Source organism: Muscardinus avellanarius, assembly GCF_963383645.1.
Source record: "Muscardinus avellanarius genome assembly, chromosome: X".
Lineage (NCBI taxonomy): Eukaryota > Metazoa > Chordata > Mammalia > Rodentia > Gliridae > Muscardinus > Muscardinus avellanarius.
Window position 1 is genome coordinate 85,696,751 of NC_137792.1, and position 21,343 is coordinate 85,718,093.

The window sequence follows — 21,343 nt, forward strand, 5'->3', positions numbered from 1 at the left end:
CTCAGCCAGACTTGCTGGGTTTACACCTCAGCTCACTAACAACTAACTGCTTAATTGTGGGGTCACTTAGCATCTCTGTGCTTGGATCCCTGCATTTCCAAATGGGGATGACAACAGCATCTGTTGCATATGGTTATTGCCATTATTCATTCAGCGAGGCCTCATATGTGAAGTTTTGAGAGCAGTGGTGGATGCTTAGTAAGCTGTCAAATGCTCGAATGCCTGGGATTATGCTTATTTTTAGACTACCTTTACACACACTGTTGACTTTTCTAATACCCCTTTTGTACTTGTTTCCTAATCAAATCCTGTCCAGTTCCAGTGCCTCATCCCTAAGCTGGCATTTCTTCTGCCCTTTTTCTTCTGTGGAAGTAATTTCTCTCCTAGCAATGTTCATAACTTATACTTCTGTTTTGTTATATGATTGTTTATTTATATATTTATCTTATCTTCCCTGGCAGATTATATCACTATAAGGAAAGAATTCAAGTCTGGTTTGCTTTGCTAGCTCCCTGGAACACTTAGACATATTACCTTTTTGTGTGTGTGTATGTGTGGTACCTCTGGGGATTGAACTGAAAGGCATTCTGCCTCTCAACTACCCCCACAGCTCTTTTAATTTTTTTTTAAATTTTGAAACAAGGTCTTGCCAGATTGCTGAGAGTCTTGCTAAATTGCAGAGGCTGGATTTGAACCTGCAATCCTCCTGACTCAGCTTCCCACATACTAAGATTATAGGCATGTATCATCATGCCTGGCTCATATTACCTTGCATATAATGAACACTCAAACAGAATGACTGGCTGATTGGTTTGTGTTTCTCAAGAAGATAATACCAGGGGAGGCGAGGAAGGTTAGAGGGAGGCTGGATAATGGGTACAGAAACATAGTGAGATAGAAGGGATAAATTCCAGGCTCACAATAACCTATTATATATTTTGTGAAGTTCAAGAAGAGAGGACCTAAAAGCTTCCAAACATGAAGAAATTATAAAGAGCCAGGCATGGTAGTGCACCTTGTAATCCCAGTACAGGAGGATCATAGGTTTGAAGCCAGGCTCAGCAATTTGTGAGACTCTCAGTAACCTAGTGAGATTTTATTTTCAAATAAAAAGTAAAACAGATCTGGGGGTATAGCTCACAGGTAGAATACCCTGAGTTTGTCCCCAATACCAAAAAAAAGAAAAAAATATTATAAAGAGAAGGAAATTACACTGATTTGATCTGTACATACTGTATGGATATATTGAAATATCTCTGTGAGCTTGGTTATATATAATTAATACATGTTAATCAAAAATTTAAAAATTAAAGCCAGGTGTGGTGGCGCATGCTTATAATCCCAGCACTTGGGAGGCTGAGACAGTAGGATCACACTGGTTCGAAGCCAGCCTCAGCTAATTAGTGAAGCTCTCAGCAACTTAGTGAGACCCTGTTTCCAAATAAAGTATAAAAATAGGTCTGGGAGTATAGCCCAGAGGTAGAAAAGCCTCTGGGTTCCACCCCCTGTACCACAAAACAAAACAAAACAAAACAAAACAAAATTTAAAAATTGTTCTGGGGATGTAGCTCATTGTCTGTCTGCAAAGACCTGGGTCCCATCCTCTAGTACCACACAATAAGATAAAATAGAATAAAAGGATAATAGCAATCTAAGCTACTCAAGAGGCATAGGCAGGCAGATCACAAATTTAAGCAATCCTGAGCAACTTAGCCAGACCATATTTCTTTTTTTTTTCTTTTTTTTTTGTGGTGGTACTGGGGATGAAACCCTTCTACCTCTGGGCTACACTCCCAAAGTTTTTAAGAAAAGTTGGGGATATAACTCAGTGGTAGAGCTTACCCAGCCTGTGTGAGGCCCTGGGATCAATCCTCAGTCTCTGCAAAAGGAATAACAACAAGAATAATAAAAAAATAAAATGAGTTAATAAAGTAAACAAAAGAGATAATATCAATGAAATGGAAAGAGTAGAGCTGGAAGGGCTGAAAGGCAGGGAGCCAAGGTAAGAGGCTGTTGTGATCCAGGCTAGAGGTAGTGTGGACTCAGTAAGTGAGGTGTGAAATCAAAGGGATGTATCATTGAGGGTCCAAGAACCACAGGTCTACTCCTGTGGCCTTAAAGTCAGAAATATGAAAGAGGATTTTGTCACATTGTGAGTTCTCTTGTTCAGTTGCAGTTTATTTGACTGCCCTCCTTCTGTGTAATAGTACCAGATTGCTTTTCTTCCATAGATAGTAATTGTACCTGTAGACAGTTGTGATATGTTGATTAACTGGAAGCTCTTTTTCAAACAGAAAAATGAAAACCGATTCTATCTGAAGGAAGTTCATGTCAGCATGTATTTGGTTAATGGCTCTGGTAAGCAAAGCTTTGACCTGGGTGAAGGAGAGTGTGAGTTAAACCAAATAAATAGAAACTATATGCCTCTTATTACCAAAGAATGCCTTGTTTATTTTTCGTGGAACTGGAGTTTGAAGCCAGGGGCATTCTATCTCCGAGCTCTACCCCCAGCCCTATTTTTTATTCTTTATTTTGAAACAGGATCTCACTAAGTTGCAGAAGGCCTCACTAAGTAATTGAGGTTGACAAAGAACCCGTGATCCTCCTGTCTCAGCTTCTCAAGTACTGAGATTATAAGCTTGAGCCACCCTGCTTGGCGTCAAGAATGTCTTACTTAATAAGACCTTGTAATAAGTATAACTGGACCATAACTTAAAATCTGTAACTTTGAACTTTTGCTGTATCCAATCTTTTCAAAGTCTGGTGGGAAACAGTTAAGGAAGTAACTATAGAAAGATAAGGGAGCCAGGCATAGTGGCAACATGCCTCTAATCCCAGCTCCTTGGGAAATTGGGACAGGAAGATGAAAAGTTCAAAGTTAGCCTGGGCAACTTAGTGAGAAGCTGTTTCAAAGTAAAAAAATAAAAAGGACTGGGGTATAGATCAATGGTAGAGAGCCTATGGGTTCAATCCCCAGTAACAACAGAAAGGGGGGAAGGAAAGATAAGAGAACCTCGGAAGAATTGATTTTGATAGTTAGGTCCTCTCCCTCAAGCTCCTATACTTCACTAAAAGGCCCTGAGGACTGTCCCATCTTTATGTTAATAGGATAAGAAGTTACTAACCTGTTTTTATTTTCTGTAAAGATTTCAGCACTTCAAATAACAACCTAAGCTACTGGGATGCCCCCCTGGGAAGTTCTTATATGTGCAACAAAGAGCAGACTGTCTCAGTGTCTGGAGCATTTCAGATAAATACCTTTGATCTAAGGGTTCAGCCTTTCAATGTGATGGAAGGAAAGTATTCTACAGGTAAGAAAAAAAAGCACACTTTATTCATAATTTATGTTCTGCTGTTGACTGATGGGTGATTCTTCCTTTGAGTTGTGGAAATTTATATATTGCAAAAGAGAAATATGAATTCATCTCTTGACTCTGATGTAGAGTTCCTGTGGTCTTGAGCAAGCTATGTAACTATATTTGGCTCATCATTTTGCACAAAGTAAAGATTTTTGCAGTCTGAAAGCCATTTTCAGCTTTAAGTGAGATTACTTGAAACAAAGGTGCTCCCCCTAGTTTTGAGTTTAGGGGTATTGGCACCATGGAGCAGCCACTATTTCTTCTTCCTGCCTTCTTGGAGTCATGTCTCCCTGGAAATATTTTCATACCTAAATGAAAGCAGTAGGGTCTGCTTTTTTTTTATGGTACTTGGGGTGGAACCCAGGGGCATTCTACCTCCGGGCTATACTCCTAGACCTGTTTTATACTTTATTTGGAAACAGGATCTCATTAAATTGGTGAGAGCCTCACTAAGTAGCTGAGGCTGGCTTCGAACCTGTGAGATCCTCCTGTCTCAGCCTCCCAAGCTCTGGTATTACAAGTCTGCACCACCATGCCCAGCTAAGAGTGGTTGCAAAGCCAAAAATATCCTGAACTATATTTTTGCCATCCAGAAAGATCTGTAGAGTCCTGAAAGCATGTACCAATGCAAATGAAGCTTTTTAAAGGTCTACTCAGGACTAATGCTCGTGTTTATATGATTTTTAGTGAAAACTTTGTGAAGGGCTCATTATAATGTGTGTGTGTGTGTGTGTGTGTGTGTGTGTGTGTGTGTGTATATATATATGAAAAATATATTTGTTAAAATTTGCATGAAGGAGAAAAGTACATAAAATTCCTTAAGTAACTTCTCCTTTTAAACCAATTACTTAAAATTGGGGGTTTGTAGATCACAGATTTGCTGAGCAGAGCTATTCATTTTTTTTTTTTTTCTGGTACTGGGGATGGAACCCAGGGGCATTCTACCTCTGAGCAACACCTAGCCTTATTTTTTATTCTTTATTTTGAAACAGGGTTGCAGAGGGCCTAAATAGCTGAGGCTCTTCTTGAACTATGCCTGGTCTAGAGCAGGGCTCTTCTAACTATCTATATCCTTTTAAATTAATTCTATGGTTTAAAAAAATGTAGTGTTTAAAAGTGAATGTGTTGCTATCCATGGTGGCCTAAGCTTGTAATGTCAGCATTTGGGAGACTGAGACAGGAGGGTCTCGGTTTGTGGACAGCTCCAGCTACTACTTAGTGAGGCCCTTTGCAACACAACACAGTGAGACCCTGTTTCAAAATAACGAATAAAAACTAGGGCTGGGGTTGTAGCTCAGAGGTAAAATGACCCTGGATCCCACCCCCAGTACAGAAAAAAAGAAAAGAAAAGAAAAGAAAAGGAAAAAAAAAGTGATTGTGTCAAGCCTGGGGTGGTGGCACATACCTGTAATCCCAGTACTTGGGAAGCTGAGACAGGAGGATTGCAGGTCAGCAATATGGCAAGTCCCTCTTTCACAAGAAAAAATGAAAAAGTTATAGTTTGGAGGTAGATTGCTCCTGAGTTCAATCTCCAGTACCAAACTAATACAAACAAACAAACACATAAATAAATAAATAAAAATGTGAATGTGCTGTGAGCCATTCAACTCCTTTTGCATTGGTCATGAGTACCTAGGCTGACTTAGGCCAAAAGAGGAGTTGTTCTCTCTCTTTTTTTTATTAAGCCAAAATAAATTGGGCTCTTCACTCTACCATGCTTGTAACTCAGGAGGTTAATCACAACTTAAAAAGTGTCTTCAAGTCGGACGTGGTGGCGCACACTTGTAATCCCAGCATTCAGGAGGCAGAGATCGAGATTTGCAGACAGCCTCAGCTACTTAGTGAGGCCCTCTGCAACTTAGTGAGACCCTGTTTTAAAAATAAAGAAGACTTAAAACTAGGGCTGGGGGTATAGCTCGGAGATAGAATGCCCCTGGTTCCATCCCCAGACCTGCAAAAAAAAAAAAAAAAACTATCTTCAAGAACTCATTTTCCCTTTTGTCAATTTTACTTATGTACTTCACTTATTTTGATCCTTTAATAGCTTTATTTTTGGAATCTTAATCTAGCTCGCCTACATCATTACCATAAATTTAGGTCCTTATTTGTGTTAAGAATTTAAAATCAGCCAGGCATGGTGGTGCATGCTTGGCCTGAGAGAGGAAGATCGCAGGTTCAAGACCAGCCTCAGCAACTAAGCAAGACTCTCAGCAACCTAGCAAGACCCCATTTCAAAAAACCAAAACCCAGCCGGGCGTGGTGGTGCACGCTTGTAATCCCCGTGCTTGGGAGGCGGAGACAGGAGGATCACACAGGTTCGAAGCCAGCCTCACTGGCTTAAGAGACCCTGTTTTCAAATAAAATATAAAATAGGTCTGGGACTATAGCCCGGAGGTAGAAGGGTTCCATCCCTAGTACCACACACACACACACATACACACACACACACACCCAAACCAAAACAAAACAAAATAGGGACTGAGGATGTTGCTCACAGGTAGAATGCCCCTGGGTTCAGACCCCAGTACCACAAAAAGACAAACAAAAGAATTTAAAAATTATTTGCAGTGTTTTTTATCAGTTCAGGCCACTTATCTAGTCAGCTATAATATAGATGAGCTGTGCTTTGTGTCTAATTTGAAGCTTTTCCAGGGGCATTCTACTTCCAAACTACACTCCCAGACCTATTTTATATTTTATTTAGAAACGGTCTCGCTAAGTTGCTGAGATCCTTACTAAGTAGCCGAGGCTGGCTTTGAACCTGTGTGATCCTCCAGTCTCAGCCTGCCAAGCACGGGGATTACAAACGTGGGTCACCACACCCAGCCCTGAAACTTTTTTTTTATGTACATAAAATATAAAATGTCACCTCAGGAGGTATGCAACATTGAATACTGGTGATGAAAGCATAATCTGTTTGTGGAATTGAGTTTTAGGCTGTGAGTTCTTATCCCCAGTACCTCAAAACATTAATTAAATAAAACAAACAGATAATACTTGAGTGTATACAGGGAAGAAATAGAATTGCAATAAGGTAAAAGAGTGTTGATTCGAATTTACTGAAAAAAGACTGCTTTCTTTATTAAAAAGAAAAAGTAGCTCCCATAGGTTGTTTAGTGTGGACCAGACTGATAAGAAATGTCGGCAACACACTCAGGTTGGTCAGAGGTACCAGTTTCTTGACTCTTGGAATCTCTAAAATCATGTATTCTAAGTCTTAGGGCAGCAAACTTTTTATAAAAAGGTCCAGAAAATAAGTGTTTTGTTAGGTTTCATAAGAGCATTTCTGACTTTTGAATCAACATCTTTTACTTTTGGACATTCCCTTTTGAGTATACTCACTATTTGTTACACACTTTTTCTCACTTACAGCCCAGGAGTGTTCGCTGGATGATGACACCATTCTAATACCAATTATAGTTGGTGCTGGTCTTTCAGGCTTGATTATTGTTATAGTGATTGCTTACCTAATTGGCAGAAGAAAAAGTTATGCTGGATATCAGACTCTGTAACACTAATTCATATATGATCTCTGTTACAAAACAATAAAGCAAGTACAAATTCCAATATGCAATATTGTTCTATTTAAGGTATATTTTAGCTATAGTCCTGCTTTTAGAATGGGTGATATGGTAGATTTTGAACTTAAACAAAAAACCCCCAAAAAACTCCCAATTAGCCAATGTAATTTTGGTTTCCCCAATCAAGGAACAGTTATTTCTATACCACAAGACACACTCAAAATTACCTGGATGATATTGGTTGTATTTTACTGTCTTGACTTAGTACCTCAGTATTCTCATTTGTATAATCTGTCTGGAAATACACAGTTTAGAAAAAATAAATTTTAAAAAGATTTTCCCCTGCATGAGTTTGAATGGGGACAACGTATTATACAAAGAGTTTGTACTTGCTTCTTTCGCATTTTTATGTGGTTCTGTTTGCAGGTTAACTTAGCTACTCTGGCATTGCTGCATATTTGACCTATGAGAGATATGCTAGTACATTTGAATAGGGCCTAGTTATTATGTTCTTAGAAATGAATGCTTTTTGAATACATTTGTATTTAATGTGGCTATAATGAGAAGAGATACGGAAGCTTTTAAAATTTTAGGAGAGGTGTTAATCTTATTATTTAATCCTTTAAAATAAACTGGACATTTCAATCTTTTAAATTGCAAGACACAAGACTTCCAATTGGGTATCTCAGTCTGTTTTTCAAGGTGCTTTATAGATAATTGCTAGGCAGTGCCAACTGAGGATATTTGTTCTTTGTACCCATAAATTGGCCTCTCCATGAAGTACTGAAATTAATGCAGTTTCTCTTTAAACTTCCAGTTGGTGGTAATGTGTTTTTTATTATTTCGTTTTTCTTAACAAAGAAATGCAAGTATGTCTTAGAACCTAGATAAAGTGCACTTACACATAGAAAATAACTTGTACCTAACCCAAAAGTCTTGGTCTTCCTTTAGTCCATTAAAGTTGTTTCCAGTTTACATTGGTTGAAACAGCATTTACTAATATGACTTTTAAATTTGAATGGTTCTGTGCTAATCAAAACTTACATTTTTATTGTTCAGTATAGTATAATCATTATTAATTTGTGTACTTTGTATTCATTTTTGTCCTTGGGTAGATGCACCAATTGTCCATGTACCACATAGTGGTTATATAAGAAAATAAAATATTTCCACATGATAGTTAAATACATCAAGTATTCCTTGCAGCTTCTCGGAGACCTTTTATAGGAATATAAATATTGGCATGGTTGAGCAAATAGTTAAAAATAATTAATATGCTGGATGTGGAGGTGCATGCCTGTAAGCCCAGTACTTGGGAGGCTGAGACAGGAGGATTCTAGGTTCAAGGCCAGCCTCAGCAACTTAGGGAGACCCTCAACAACTTGGTGAGACACTGTTTCAAAATTTAAAAAAAACAAATAAGGGTTTAAGCTTGGAGGTAGAATGCCTTTGGGTTAAATCCCCAGTAGCAAATAATAATTATTAGATTCCTGTGGTTATTTGTGGAGGGCAGATTATATGCCTCCCATTTACTAGAAAATGAGGACCTAGGGCTGGAGATTTGGCCCAGTGGTGTAGCGCTTGCCTAGCAAGTAAGAGATCCTTGGTTCAAGCCATAGTACCACACAACACATGAGCGCGCGCGCACACACACACACACACACCTGGGTTCTAAAACCCTGATGTTGAATACATTAATATGTACACACATAGACATATGCACATGTATATAGGTGATTGCATGCTAGCATGTTTGTGTCTGTAACTGTCTTTTGAGTTATATTGGAGTGATAACTTTTTTCTTCCACTTAAATTTCTGCCTGTTTACCCTGCAAACTTTACTGGCTCTGAAACCAATTCCTGACCACCCTTCTTCTTTGAGCTGCATTGCCAGCAAAATTTCTTATTAAAGATTAAATATCAACCTGATTTTTAAAAATTATTTTTATTTAAACTGTATTTTAGAATAACATTGGATAATGCTTTTAAAAATGTGGACCTTAGATTGTTCTTATGAGTCAAAACAAAGCAGCTTTTTTAAAAAATAAGAACTGGAAGCCCAAGTGGGTGGCACTGGCTTAATGCTGTTAATGTTTCTAAAAGTTTCTACATTTAGATTATATAGCTGATTCATATTAAAATACCTCCAATAAGCACTGTTTTATAGAAAATATGACTTCAGTGAATATTTTTGTATTTTACATGGGCCAGTTTATATACTGCTATATACACTATTATTTCCTATAGCCACATGTTCTATGTACCTTTTGTAGTTTTTTTGTTGTTATGGTTGTTTTGTTTTGTTTTACTATGTTTGTACTTTGATGATAACACTCTATTTGGTTTGGGGTTTTTTCATGTTATGGCACTGGTATAAAGAAACTGGTCCATGTAAATACTTTCCATGTTTTTTTTTTTCCTCAAATGTTTAAACCACTAGTCGATGTATTAGATATTTGCCTGTTTGCTCAACATTGCTTCTAAAACAATAAAGATTCATTTATTTCTTAAGTAAATTTGCTCACATTTTTTCCCGTTGGTTAAAGTTAAGATTTTGTATATGACATAATGGCAGTTTCTTTCAAGATGAAACACCTTAGAAATGGAAATCATTTAAAAAATGTTTTGTCTGTGTATTACTGTCTGGAAGGAGAGTCGCATATATGGGCTTCAAGCAATAGATTCTAGGATGGCTGTAGAATTAGAATCACCTGAGAAGTATATTAGTATATTCCAGGCTCCATCCCTAGAAGATTTCACTTCGCAGGTTTTGGATGAAAGAGAGAGGGAGAGAGGGAGAGAGAGAGAGAGAGAGAGAGAGAGAGAGAGAGAGAGAGAGAGAGAGAGAGAGAGAGAGAGAGAGAGAGAGAGAGATATTATGTTTGGGTGTGTGGGTGTGTATATGTGTAAGCTGTCCTGCTAAATCTGATGCATAGCCAGTGAGGGAACCAGTAATCTAGACTTTATTTCATATTAAAAGCTTCAGAGTATCCCTTCATACACTTTTCTCAATTCTTAAGTTGAGGCTGATATTATCTGTATATAGTAGCTTTACATCTTGGCCATCCAAATTAAGCTAATGATCTGAACCAAAGTAGGATTGTGTGCAATCTCTCTCTTAGATCGCCTTAAAATACTTGAACCTTCCAATTTCCAGATAGTTTCCCAGTCATCATAGTGTATCACACGAGAAAACATAGCAAGCTGGGTGGTAGTTTTTCTTTTTTTTTTTCTTTTTTTTTTGTGATGCTGGGGATTAAACCCAGGGGCACTCTACCTCTGAGCTATGCCTCCAGCCCTATTTTATTCTTTTATTTTGAAACAGGGTCTCCCTAAGTTGTGGATGGCCTCACTAAGTTTCTGAGGCTGGCTGTGAATCTGCGATCCTCCTGTCTCAGCCTCCCAAGTACTGGGATTACAAGTGTGTACCACCATTCCCAGCTAGGTGGTAGTTCTTCTCTGGGTTAAGCCAAGTGAATACTGGTAGTCTTAATGGCTCCTAACACTGCTATTATCTACTATGTCACTTTGTCCTGGCTTAATTTCTGTGGAGTCTCGGGGCTTTTTTTTTTTTTTCATGTAGGGGTTGAGAGCTTTAAAATTCTGTTACTCTTATTTGAGTGATAGTTTCCATTTCAGAGACTATAAGTATACACTTTAGTAATTTCTGAAGAAATTTTATAAGAAGCTAATTGTTAACTATCAAGAACATACTTTACATTTGGTATACAATGCACCATCTTAAGTTTCCTCCATTTTTTTCAGGAGGAATTCTTATAAGACTCAGATTTCTTTTCTTATACTGGGGATTGAACCCAAGGGCAGTCTATCTCCTAGCTACTCCTGTCTCAGCCTCCCAAGTACTGGGATTACAGACATGCACCACCACATCTGGCTAAGACTCAGATATTTTTAAGATTATAGCATGTCATTTTAAAAAAATTGTCTTGGACTCATTTGTCTTGTGTCCATCTCCTTTTCTTTTACCCTGGTAGCTAACTTTCTGAGCCAATAATTGTTATATCTTATCTTTGAAATTGGCATAGACATGTAAAAGTGATAGCACAAGATAGCTTCAAGTAACTTTTTAGCTTCATGTGATATAATCAGACAGTTTGAATATAGCTCTAAAAGGTATCTAATAAATAACGTGTCAGCTTTAAGAATATTCTTAAAGCTGATTCTTCCAAAGAGAAATCTTGACTCGGTTGTTTTCTAAGAGGAGATTTGTATTTTTGCGGAGTTTATGAAATTTATTTTTATTTTATTCAGTGATTTACTTATTTTTGGTGCCAGATATTGAACCCAGGAGTATTTTGTTATAAATGTGTATCTCAGTTTTCCAAATCTCATGCTGAAAATTGTATTTGAAAAATTTCTGAACAAAAAATTGAAGATTAACAGTATTTTAATCTACATGAAATTTCTCATTAAAATTTAATTGGCCATAAAACTTTTTAAATAAATTTTTATTGGCTCATTGTAGTCATACATCTCAATGAGAAAAAAAAAACTTGTGGAAATGTACATGCACACATCACCCAATCAGCCCCTACCTAATCGCTAACCCCTCCCCTCCCCCTCCCTTCTACCCATGCTTGGCTTCCTGATTGACTTTGATATGTTTAAGTACATCATGTGCTTTAAAGAGTTTCCCTGATCCTCCCTCTTATCCCCTCAGATATGTCACCTTCATTGCTCCTCTGTAGGGTCCCTTCTTCATCTAGAGTTCCTCCTGTTACCCATTTCTCTCTAATATTTTGCACATTAAGAAAAGCATCTGATTTCTTATTTTTTGTGACATTTTACTGTGAATGCCATAATTTTGGGCCATAAAACTTTTTAACGTTTTAAAGTCTTTATCTTAGCTGAGTGTGGTGGTGCACGCTTGTAATCCCAGCGCTTGGGAGGCTGAGACAGGAGGATCGCACAGGTTCAAAGCCAGCCTCAGCTACTTAGTGAGACTCTCAGCAACTTAATGAGGCCCTGTTTCCACATAAAATATAAAAAATAGGTCTGGGAGTATGGCCCAGAGGTAGAAAAGCCCCTGGGTTCCACCCCCAGTACCACACACACACAAAATTCTTTCTTATTATCTATGGCTACTATACTCCTTGAAAAATCTTCAATATGGTGTTAAATGTACATTAGGTAAATAGATCAAGTTAGAATAACTTACAGAATGAAATTTTCTTCAGGGTACAGTCTCATTAAAATTACTGCTTTGTTCAAATTTCTTTCCACTGACTAAATTTTAAAAGTTGAATTCATAAAATCAGTTATCATAAATTAATATTTCACACACTAATTTAGGGGATTTTAAGCAAGTGACAGTATCTAGAAAGATCTTTGTATTAGCAGAATTGCCTTTTTCTAATCTACTTTGGGGATATTTGTCTTACACGAAAGCCATATTATTGGCAGTATTCATGAAAGTTGTTTCAGTACTAGGTCATATATCCAATTTGAGAAGAGAGGACTGTGAGTCTGGTGCCAGAATAAGAAATTAATCTGCTAATGGATCTTTTAAAATCCAAGAGACAGTAAATCCAAAGCATAACACTTTATGGTATGTGTCACCTAATCGTTTATAGGCTGGGAAGTAATTTGAGAAATTGAAGGGGAGGATCTAACTGGGGACTTCTTTTTTTTTTTTTTTTTTTGGTGGTACTGAGAGTGGAACCCTGGGCTTTTCTACCTCCAGGCTATACTCCCAGACCTATTTTATACTTTAGAAACAGGGTCTCACTAAGTTGCTGAGAGCATCACTAAGTAGCTGAGGCTGGCTTCGAACCTGTGCGATCCTCCTGTCTTAGCCTCCCAAGCGCTGGGATTAGAAGCATGTGCCACCACGCCCTGCTTAACTGGGGAATTTTAACACTGTCTATTCACAATCACATCTGGCAACCTCAGCTATTTGGACTATTAACAGAAACAAGTTATAATGGTCATTGAGCTGGCAGTTAAAGCCAATGTCAAAAAGTTTATAAACTCTAGGGTTTCAATCTTGTTCCCAGCTATTACCCCAGAGGCTAGCAGGAAAAAAAAAGAACCTGGCACAGTTTTTGACTGCAAGAACAATAAGAATTTTCTTGCAACCTCCTCATTCTTATTTTTGACACAATTCCAATAAGTTTAATTGCCTGATTATCAATCCCCGGTAGATTGCAAGCTAGGAAGAGAACTAGGACAATATGAAGCAAGCGCATGGGAATTAGAAGTGGTGGTTCAAGATGTGCATAGTAGCTCACTCTTCTAATCCCAGTGCTCGGGAGGCTGAGGCAGGAGGATCACAGGTTCAAAGCCAGCCTCTGCAACTTAGACCCTGTTTCATAATTTAAAAAAAGTAAAATAGGGCTGGGGTAGAATATGCCTGGGTTCAATTGTGAGCACCACACACACACACACACACACACACACACACACACACACATACAGAGAGAAAAGTAGTGGTTCAATATCCTAGTTCTCTTCTCATTCCTGGTGTGTATCCATATCTATCATTCCTCCCTTATCTTCAGTGTCACAGTATGTTTTCTTTTCCTGGTCAAAACTTCTGGAATCCTATTCCTTCTCCTCCTCCTAGGAGATCTTCTACCATTCAACAGCTTCAACCTGTCATTATAATGGCTTTCTTCCTCATCCTATAAACACATTTAAGTCTCTTCCACCCAGGCAGCATCCTTTTTGTATTGGGATTACAAGCATGTGCCATCACGCTCAGCTAAGAGAAAGACTTTAAAACACAAGTCCTAAGCTATCACTTCTCATTTATTCCTAAGCTTGTGTTAATTTGACTCATATTCTCCACTGTTCACATTGCTAGATGTGACCACTATTTTTCCGAACCCTTTCTACTTATTTTTCCTGTTTTTTTTTTCTCTCCCTTAAATGTTGGTGCTCTCAAGGCTTTGTCTCTGGTCTTCCTTTTTATTTTGCCTCCCCTCACTGAGAAATATCTTTTTCATGGTTCTAAATGCCACTTAGATCCATATATTAGGTCAACTTGGTTAGGACAGAGGCATCTTAAAACTGAATCCAAAATGGAGTGTTATCCTCTTCCTCCCTTCCTCCCAATCCTCCTCCAAATAACTACAAACACAACAAAACCAAATGTTACTTACATTCCTCCTTTTAGATTACTATCATCATTGGAGCCAGCATCTGCATAATCAGTTGAGTGTGGAATAGGAAACCATCCTATTATCGCCTCCTTTTACACACTCGACATCCATTTGGTCAATTCTGCCTTCTAATTGGATCTCCAATCTGTCTCTTCTGCATCTGCATATCATTAACCCAGTTTAGCTGAGGGCTATATTATTGTTTATTTGGACTCTAGAAATGCTGGCTCCTCCTAACTTACCATTTCTGGTCTTCATTTGTCTTTAAGTTCTGAAACAAATATCCTGCTTAAAATCTTGACACAGATTTTTTTCCCCATCAGGATAAAACCAAACTACCTAAAAGCATACAGGGATTTTGTGCTGCTGCTAGAACACTTTTTCAGCTTCCTCCTGTCCCACAGTTTTGTTGTTTTAGCTATGCCAAACTGCTCGTGTTACCCCCCAAAGGGCCATGTTTTCTTACCATTCGTAATTTTCTCTGTATCCTTTCTCAAACCTGGAATTCACTTATCCTATTATCTGCATGGTTAATTCCTCCTCATTCGGAAAACTCAGTTCACATGTTACCTTTCAGAGTGTGCTTTGTGTAACAGGACTGAGAAGAGTATGTCTCTGAAACACTTCCACGATAACTTGGTGTCTCACCTGCCCTGGCATATTTTGAAGTTGTAACCACTGATCACCTTGTCTGACTTTTATACTAGACTGACTCTGCATCTGCCAACATTTATGCCACCAGGGCCAGTTTATTTCTTTTCCTGAATTATGAAATGACCCCAGATTGCCATGCTTGGAGTTTTTATGTCTGTTTTGTGTAGTTGTATACTTTGGTGGGTTCATACTCTATAGGCCCTGTGCTTCTTCAATATCATAACATGCTTACTTCTGAAATCTCATAACTTGTTCATCAAGGAAAAGCTAATCATATTTATTCATTATCTTTTTTAACATTTTTATTGGTGCATTATATTAATCAGATGCTTTCCCTAATATGTGAAAACTAAGGAGAAATGGGTCATAGAAGGAACTCTAGATGAAAAAGGAAATCCTATTCATTATCTTCTGTTTAAGAAATCTGGGAAGCATGCAATAATTTTATACATCTTTCACCAAAATGACTGCAGTCTTTTGTGCTTTTTTGGTATATATAAGCATGAATTGGCTATTTGGAAAGTCATTTTTGTGGAACATCATCTAATTTGCTGATAATCAATTGACTTACTACCTTGGTGTGAAAAACAAATCTCTGTGTTGGGAAGTGCTGTCATTATGACATAAAATGGACAGCTTTGAAATTTTGTCGTTGTTTGTGTTCTCAATTGTCCTTTCTCCACATTTAGCTCAAGACTGCAGTGCAGATGACGACAACTTCCTTGTGCCCATAGCGGTGGGAGCAGCCTTGGCAGGAGTACTTATTATAGTGTTGCTGGCTTATTTTGTTGGTCTCAAGCGCCATCATGTTGGATATGAGCAATTTTAGAATCTGCAGTCTGATTGATTATATAAAAAAATACATGCAAATAGTAAGGTTTTCTTGCTTCTCGGTTTATGAAACTCCATAAAATTTATATATTGATACCTTAACTCTTAAATTAGCTCCAGCATTTTGAGATCAGTCTTTATTAATAAAAACTGTTCTCGTTGATCAACTTAAAATTGAAAATGTTGTATTTCCTGTTCCTAGAGAAAAATTGTTAAAAAAAACATTGGTGTGCAATATTTTAAGGTCTATTTTGAGAAGCTTTGCCCAAATTTTGAACCTAACCTAAAGTGCCTTACACTTATTAACATGGCCTTATAAGAATAAAGTGTATAGTGTGTCTTAATGAAATTAATAAATATTGTTTCATTACTGGTGTTCTTATTTATTTATTTATTTATTTATTTATTTTTGGTGGTACTGGGGTTCCTGGAAGCCCTTCTACCTCTAGGCTACACTCCCAGACCTATTTTTACATTTTTTATTTGGAAACAGGGTCTTCTAAGCCAGCGCGCGCGGCTGGCTTCAAACCTGCGATCCTCCTGTCTCTGCCTCCCAAGCGCGGGGATTACAAGCGTGCGCCACCACGCCCAACAGGTGTTCTCTTAATGTATAATAACTGTCCTTATTTAAACTCATCTCTGTACCTTTGAATATAGTTCCTTAAATAAATATTGATGTGGCATATATGTTTACCACATATGCTCAAACTTGGTTTTCAGAAAAATGAAGCAGAGACTTTCCTCAGGGCCATCCACATTTTTAAGGTGATGTGACTTGCTGATTTCTTTGAATTCAACTTAAGAATGATATTAGGATCTCAGGCTTGTGATTTTCCCTAGGTATAAAACAGACCCAAGATACTATCACAGAAATTAAACTGGCCTCAGAAATAGAATTTTCTTTTTGCAGTACTGGGGATGGAACGCAGGGGCATTTGACCTCCGAACTACACCCTCTGCCCTATTTTTTATTCTTTATTTTGAAACGGTCTCACAAAGTTGCAGAGGGCCTCACTACGTAGCCGAGGCTGTTTGCAAACTGTGATCCACCAATCTCGGCCTCCTGAATGCTGGGATTACAAGCGTGTGCCACCATGCCCAGCTTGAAATAGAATTTTTAATTGTTTATCTTTCAGCAATATAGATTGAAAAGATTCAAGTATATTTAACCACTTGCCTTTCCTCCCTTGTGATTAGCTCATCTTTGGATGCCCAATTAGCATTGAAAGATAGAAATATTCTTTGAACTAATTTAGAACAGATTGTGTTGTGTTTCTCTACCTCATCTGGTTGATCTCTGGAGCATTAAAATCTATTTAGTGTTGTCATCAGACTGGTACTTATGAAATGTAAGCTAACAACAATCTCAGAAAGGAGGCAGTGAAGCATAGCAACTTACTCTTGCTTCTTCAAGATGTTCCCCATGGGACAGAGCATAGATGGAAATGTGGAGAGAGTCCATTGGAATTAAAGTGAGCTAGATAATCAGTCTTGATTGAAACATATTCTATGGTGTAAGTGAGGCACAGATACCGAATGTATGGATAAATGAAGAAGGAAGCTTAATAGATGAGATTTTCACATTGAGGTGATGATTTATTTTTTTCTTTCTTTTTTTTTTTTTTTGCAGTACTGGGTATGGAACCCAGAAGCATTCTACCTCTGAGCTACACCCCCAGCCCTATTTTTTTTATTCTTTATTTTGAAACAGGGTCTCACTGAGTTGCAAAGGGCCTCACCAAGTAGCTGAGGCTGTCCTTGAAATTGGATCCTCCCGTCTCAGTCTCCCAAATGCTGGGATCACAAGTGTGTGCCACCACGCCCGGCTATGATTAATTTATTTTAACATATGTCTTGACTTGTTCCAAGTTTCTGAAATTTGCTGCTTAATAGTATAGTGCATCTTGGTACGAAGCCCTCAGTCTCTGTTTGAGGGCTTCCAGTAAAATACACTAAATACTTCTAATAAAGGCTAACATGGTTACTGAAATTCACCTTATGTTTTCAGAATGTTAACTGTTTTATGAATGACAAAAGCACACGAAGAGGAAAAGTTTTAAAAGTTATTGCATAATCACGATAAATCACATCAAGTATTATACTGTGAATTGTATTACATTTTTATTGGAAAGGATCTGAAATATTATTTACTGAAACTCCATAATTTTACAAAAATGGTAGTGATTTCACTGAGATTACATATCCAGTGTATAACAAAACCATCGTTGACATTTTGATAAAAACTACCCAAATGAAATCTAATTGCTCAATAGGAAAACAACTACTGATTTAAACTTGAAATAATGAGATCTTGGCTGGGCACTTTGAGCTGCTCTGCTATCTTTTGCTTAAGTATTTTTAAAGCACGGCATATTGTTTAGTAATAATATGCTGAAACACTCCTATTACTTCTGTCATTTCAAAACATAAACTTCTTCAGATGAGATCACAAACATGGGAGGAAAACAGAAGGGAATGAACACATAACTGAGTTCCTGATGTATGTCATCAGGTGCTTTAAATATAATTACATTTAATTCTCAAATACCTTATAATATTATTGTCTCTTTTATAGTTGAGAAAAGAGACCCAGTTTAAATATGTTGACAAAGTCCTTTAACTAGTACTCGAAGGAATCAGGATTCCAATTCAGTTGTTCCACAGTTCAGAGCTCAAAGTCTACATTGCACAGTGTTTTCCTAGTGGTCCAGTCGAGTGGACTGCTGTTTCTTAGATTCTGTTCTTATTCTTCCAGGCCCCCACTGTTCAGCTGAAAAATATATAGAAGACGATAGCTACCTAATGTCTGTGTAAAAAAAGTAGATATGTTTTGCATTTTCTTGATTCTAAGTATTTCTTTAATTTAAATTTTATTACCGTTATAGATTTCTTATTTATTCTTATTTATTCTTTAATGATAGATGTGGCCAGGGGGGAAGGGAGTAGGAAAATACACAGGCAGTGGTTTTAAAGTAGATGGCTGCTCTTTTCCCCAGCATCATTAGACAATGAAACCTAAAATCTTCCCATATTAGGCAGACATAGTTCTGTATGGCACCCGTTCCCATTCTTTAACTTCTGCTTTTGTTACTGAGAAATTTGTTGTGATTTTTCGTTGAATTGGTAATAGGTATAAAATGATCAGTTGCTATGAAATGTTTGAATGGATACTAAGAAAATAAGGATAATGATATTAAAAGACTAACCCGTATGCACTCAAAATGCTTATTTCTTGTTTATTTCTGCTTAACTGCATTCTTTACTAATTTCTTTTCCTTGCTGTCTGTCTGTTCTTTTCTAACAGCTGAAGAATGTTCTGCTGACTCTGACCTCAACTTTCTTATTCCTGTTGCAGTAGGTGTGGCCCTGGGCTTCCTTATAATTGTTGTATTTATCTCTTATATGATTGGAAGAAGGAAAAGTCGTACTGGTTATCAGTCTGTGTAATCATTTAAATGTAGTGCTTTGAGGATTTCTCTCTTTTTTATTTTTGCAATCAGAAGTTGTGTTACCATTAGTTGAAGCCAGGAAATTCTGTGCAATAGATTGAGATATGCAGACTAACCCAGGGAGTTGCTATCAAATTTGGGCATGAGTACCACTTATTTAAGAAAAAACTGTACTAAAACTATTTATTTCTATTTTATTTTTATTTTTTGTTAAATGTAATTGAAAGAAAAATTATGGCATATAACATGTCTTTTAAAGCAAATAATTATTTTAAGCCTCTGGATTCAATTATCAAAGCATTTCTACTGAAGTATAATTTTATATTTTGCAGTTACTTGTATTTTGCTACTTTGACATTATTTGCAAAACCAAAGCCCTTAGAGAATTTAACTTGCTTCCGGAAATAAATTCAGGAACATAATGAATTCATTTTCATTGGTGACAAACATACAGTTTAGTTCATGATAACACTTTCTTTCCTTACTGCCTAATGAGGATTATTTAAATCTTAGATTTTATTTTAAAGAATAAAACAGGCTAGGGGTATAGCTCAGTGAAGAGGGCTTGCATAGCATGCCTGGGGCCTTGGGTTCAATCCCTGACACTGGAAGAAAAATAAAAAGATTTCACAGTAATGTATTTGTGGTGTGTGTGTGTGTGTGTGTGTGTGTGTGTGTGTGTGTGTGGTGTTAGGGATTGAACCCAGGGGAATTCTACATCTGAGCTACACCTCTATTCCAGTTTTTATTCTTTATTTTGAAACAGGGTCTCACTCATTTGCAATGGGCCAAAGTAACTGAGGCTGGCCACAAACGCAAGATCCTCCGGTCTCAGCCTCCCAAGATTGGGATTCCAAGCGTGCGCCTCCATGCCCAGCTGACAATAATGTATTTAATAACAAAAGTCTGGTAGTTTTCTCCATTACCATTAATAGCTACTATAAAGATGTCTTTTTTGTTGACTTTTGGGTTTTGCCTTTTGGAGTTTGAAATCGATTATGTTAGATTTGACATTTTTGCTGAATGATGAAGTAAGATCTTCAGCTTTTTTTTTAAGTTTTGGAATGAGTTTTTCTTTTTAAGATTTAGAATTATTTCTTCTCAGAGCCTTAACTTGTTCAGAAAGTTAATCCTGCACTAAAGCATCTTTGCTATATTTGGTGTGTGTGCCTCCTGCACGCTTTTGTTCCTTATATGAATAAGTTCCAATTGCTATTTCTAATGCACTGATTTCTTTTATTCTCACAGCAGCAAGTGCTAACTAGAGGCCAGTGGGCCCTGACATGTAATCAGTCAAATGGCTGCCTAACTAAAGCTGGACTAGCATTAATCTGTAAATTTCTTGCTCTTGATAAAGACTTATATCCCTGCTTGTGCAGTAAGGTACTATAGACTATTCCTCCCTGTGTCTTCCGATTTGTTCAGCTGCTGAGTTGCCCTTTTATTTGGAAGCACAGTGCTATGGTTGTCTAGGACCCAAATGGCAACTTTGCACACCTGTCCTTAGCATAAACAGTTCTATTATCAAACTATTTTACATCTACATGAACTAGAAAGTTTCCAAAGATCTGCCTTCGCTTCAGAAATTTTTCTGAATTAAGTATAAACCTAGAGATTGAACTTAAACCTTAAAATTAGTTTGTTATTAAATCCAAGGATTAAATTCCAGTCTACCTCTCAGTACAATGCAGATGCTTGCCACTGTATTGCTGCCATTTAATGTTGCTAGAACTCTTTGCCAATAACTGGAATTACAAAATTTTGTTAAAACAAAGTACACCAACATCCTTACTGTCTTATCTATATGCCCATTTTGACAGTCAGGTTGCTCAATTACATCTCCTTTAGACCTCTGTCTCTCTCCCTTGCAGATTAAAGTTTTCTATTTGTTATAGCCTATAAAGAATGTTTTTCTTTAAAATGTTCCCCTCTGGAAGCATCTGCTTATTTGTTATATGGTAAAAGGCATTTGGTCAAAATGATGGTACCATAAACAACAGTGACTTTATTTCAGTGCAGATATTTTTCAGATGATTGTCCAAAACGCCTATTAAATCAGCTGTGACCTTGCTGATTTTTTTTTTTTTTTTTGGTGGTACTGGGGTTCCTGGAAACCGTTCTACCTCCAGGCTACACTCCCAGACATATTTTTATACTTTTTTTTTTTAATTTGGAAACAGGGTCTCTTAGGCCAGCTCGGCTGTCTTCGAACCTAAGTGATCCTCCTGTCTCTGCCTCCCAAGCGCAGGGATTACAAGCGTGCGCCACCACGCCCGGCAGACCTTGCTGAATTTGATATTCAGATACATTCAAAATTATGGGTTCATTTAAAATTTTTCTACCTTCTGGGTAGGAGACTGATACCACTGCTGCACGCGATATTATGGCTTTTTCTGAGGTCATTA

General features: G+C 37.4%; 1 protein-coding gene across 3 annotated transcripts in view; it reads left to right on the plus strand.

Moving 5' to 3' along the window:
• LAMP2 (lysosomal associated membrane protein 2) overlaps nt 1-18,936 on the plus strand; it is a gene marked incomplete at both ends in the record, with an annotated part of 54,235 nt that extends 35,299 nt beyond the window's left edge. The window contains 3 exons of one of the 3 annotated variants that reach the window (XM_080719635.1): nt 2,295-2,358; nt 3,147-3,311; nt 18,794-18,936. In XM_080719635.1, the coding sequence (XP_080575761.1) occupies nt 2,295-2,358; nt 3,147-3,311; nt 18,794-18,936 (372 nt within the window). Of the gene's footprint in view, nt 1-2,294; nt 2,359-3,146; nt 3,312-6,731; nt 6,872-15,347; nt 15,488-18,793 lie in introns of those variants that run through there. The other 2 variants (XM_080719637.1, XM_080719636.1) reach the window with 2 other exon arrangements.
• Nucleotides 18,937-21,343: the final 2,407 nt, after the last annotated feature.